Raw genomic sequence first — 2,255 nt, 5'->3', positions numbered from 1 at the left:
TCTCTCTCTCTCACCCTCACCCACACACACCTCTTGCACACAAATTACACATTCACCCAGTCTCCTTTCTGTCTCTTCTGTACACAGCAGTCAAACACACACACACATTGAGCATACAAAAAGATTATTCTGTAACTATTAGACTTAGATATTGTTCTCATTACACTGACAGAATTGCGGACAAAGGAGTTTTTAATTTTTGTTTTGTTTTTTGAAGCAGGTTGAAGGGTTTTATTGCTTCTAGCAGATCCTTGCTATGCCTCACAGAGGTGTTCAGTATTATTTATAATGGATTCATATGGAAGAATGGGAATTTTGATATAGATGGCATCAACATCTTGAAGCTTACAATTTACTATTTTTTCTGCTTTCTTATGATAATATCATGTTGTGCCAAGTCAGAAATAGCTATCAGATCGTCTTGATCATTTTCTTCAACAGAAATGGACATTTACCAGATTTTTCTCCAGAAATAGTGTGGATTCCGTTTTTGGGGGGACCTAGATAAGGATATGGGAACAAGTTGCTTTTTATTGTTTTTTAAAATGTTTGTTTGTTCTTGACTTATAGAAATTTTAATTTTAATTTCATATTGTGAAAGTGTAAGATTTTGTAGAGTATTTTTTTGTAAATGATTGTGTTGAGTTAAGGTACTCTACTTTGTTGTCGCTTAATGTTTTAAAATTGGTATTATTTTAAATTCTTAAGTATTTTTATTAATGGTTTTACAATACATTTCAGTTTCATTGATTATTTTAAAATGTGTTTTATTTACTGTGTTTTCTGTGTCCAGGGTTAGTGAACAATCGTCCGGCCGGTCAGAAGTCTGTCCATTTTGCGGACATGCCGGAAGGTTCTCCGCCCGCCTATTCTCAGTCCATGGAGATGAAGCCGTCGTTCACAGGTGCAGCGTCAAGCCAGCCCTCGGACTGTGCCTTTGAGATGGACGGCAATGGTCAGCAGAAGTCAATGCAGTCTGGCAAGATCCTACCGCGCTACAACCATAACATGAAATCTGGCGTGGCGCCCTACACTGTGCCCAACAGCCAGGCCCAGGTGATGGGCCCGCCCGGCTATGACTTCAACAACCGCTCCAGCTGTGCTATGGGACCCCCGCAGGGTGAGGCCCCCAGCCCAGGGGACCCCATGAACGATTTCATGGGCAAACAGACACACATGAATGGCGGGACTGGTGGGTCTTCTTTCTACATGGACGGCAACCAGAACATGATGAGAATGGACTCTATGCACGAGTACGGGCCTCCCCCACCCCCACCACCGCCGCCCCCGCTTATGCCCTCCGGGGAGTTTAGCGGCCCGCCCAGCCAGTCAGGGTACACCATCGATCAGTTCTCTACCATCCCGCAGCAGCAGCAACAACAACAACAACAAACACCATCGCATTCACAACAACCACAGCAGCAACAGCAGCAGCCTCAGCCTCCTCCTCCACAGGGCTCGTCGTCGGGCGAGCCGGTGGGCTCCATGCAGCAGCCACCACAAGCACATATGCAGCAACCGCACGGTATGTCGATACAGCAGCAGCAGCAACAACAACAGCAGTTCTCTAGCTGTTCCCACGGCATGCCCAGCATGGGGCCAGATTTCAGCCCAGGTTGCCCACAGACCAACATGCAGATCAGCGGTAACACCAGCGCAGCCGGATTCCAGATGCCCCTGGCCATGTCAACGCCGCTAGCCAATCGCAGCGGGCCGGGCTCTCGAATGATGTCGGGCCCTCATATGGGCGGAGCTTACGGCCCCCAAATGTGCCCCCCAGCCTACGACAGCTCGTACGGTCAGGGTGGTCACCCGGAGGGGATGTACGGCCCACAGCAGGCACACTCGGGCCCCACCATGATAGGTCCACCCCACCCCGGTCAGTCCGTCCACCACAGGGGCTGGGGGTCGGCAGGCGAAGACCTCCAGGTACAGGTAGGGGGCATGCACCCAGCGCCCAGCCCCATGAAAGGAGGTCTGGCACCAGGACCCCACCAGGGGCTCCCCCACATGCAGCCCAGCCCGACCCCCGCGTGTGCCGCTCCCATGGGGCCCGGGCCCCACATGCCAGATATGAGCGTTATGGGCTCGGGGGTTCACATGAACGCCGCCGCAGCAGGGGGCCCCCCTCCCCCGCATCACATGGCGCCGCCGACAGGCCCCCACCCGGAGTACGGCCCCTGTATGGGCATGAACTGCAACACCTGCAAGATGGCGGCCGGAGGAGGCGGAGGACCCCCACCCCCACCTCCCCC

The 2,255-nt window shown here is 52.2% G+C and overlaps 1 protein-coding gene across 1 annotated transcript in view; it reads left to right on the top strand.

The window, feature by feature from the left end:
* LOC101853059 (trithorax group protein osa) overlaps window positions 1-2,253 on the top strand; it is a gene marked incomplete at its 3' end in the record, with an annotated part of 6,346 nt that extends 4,093 nt beyond the window's left edge. Inside the window, exon 4 of the mRNA XM_013091073.2 lies at window positions 794-2,253. Coding sequence (XP_012946527.1) covers window positions 794-2,253 — 1,460 coding nt within the window. The remainder of the gene's footprint in view (window positions 1-793) is intronic.
* Between the last annotated feature and the right edge of the window lie 2 nt (window positions 2,254-2,255).

Source organism: Aplysia californica, unplaced genomic scaffold (assembly GCF_000002075.1).
Source record: "Aplysia californica isolate F4 #8 unplaced genomic scaffold, AplCal3.0 scaffold02020, whole genome shotgun sequence".
Classification (NCBI taxonomy): domain Eukaryota; kingdom Metazoa; phylum Mollusca; class Gastropoda; order Aplysiida; family Aplysiidae; genus Aplysia; species Aplysia californica.
This window is presented reverse-complemented; position numbering and strand designations above follow the sequence as displayed.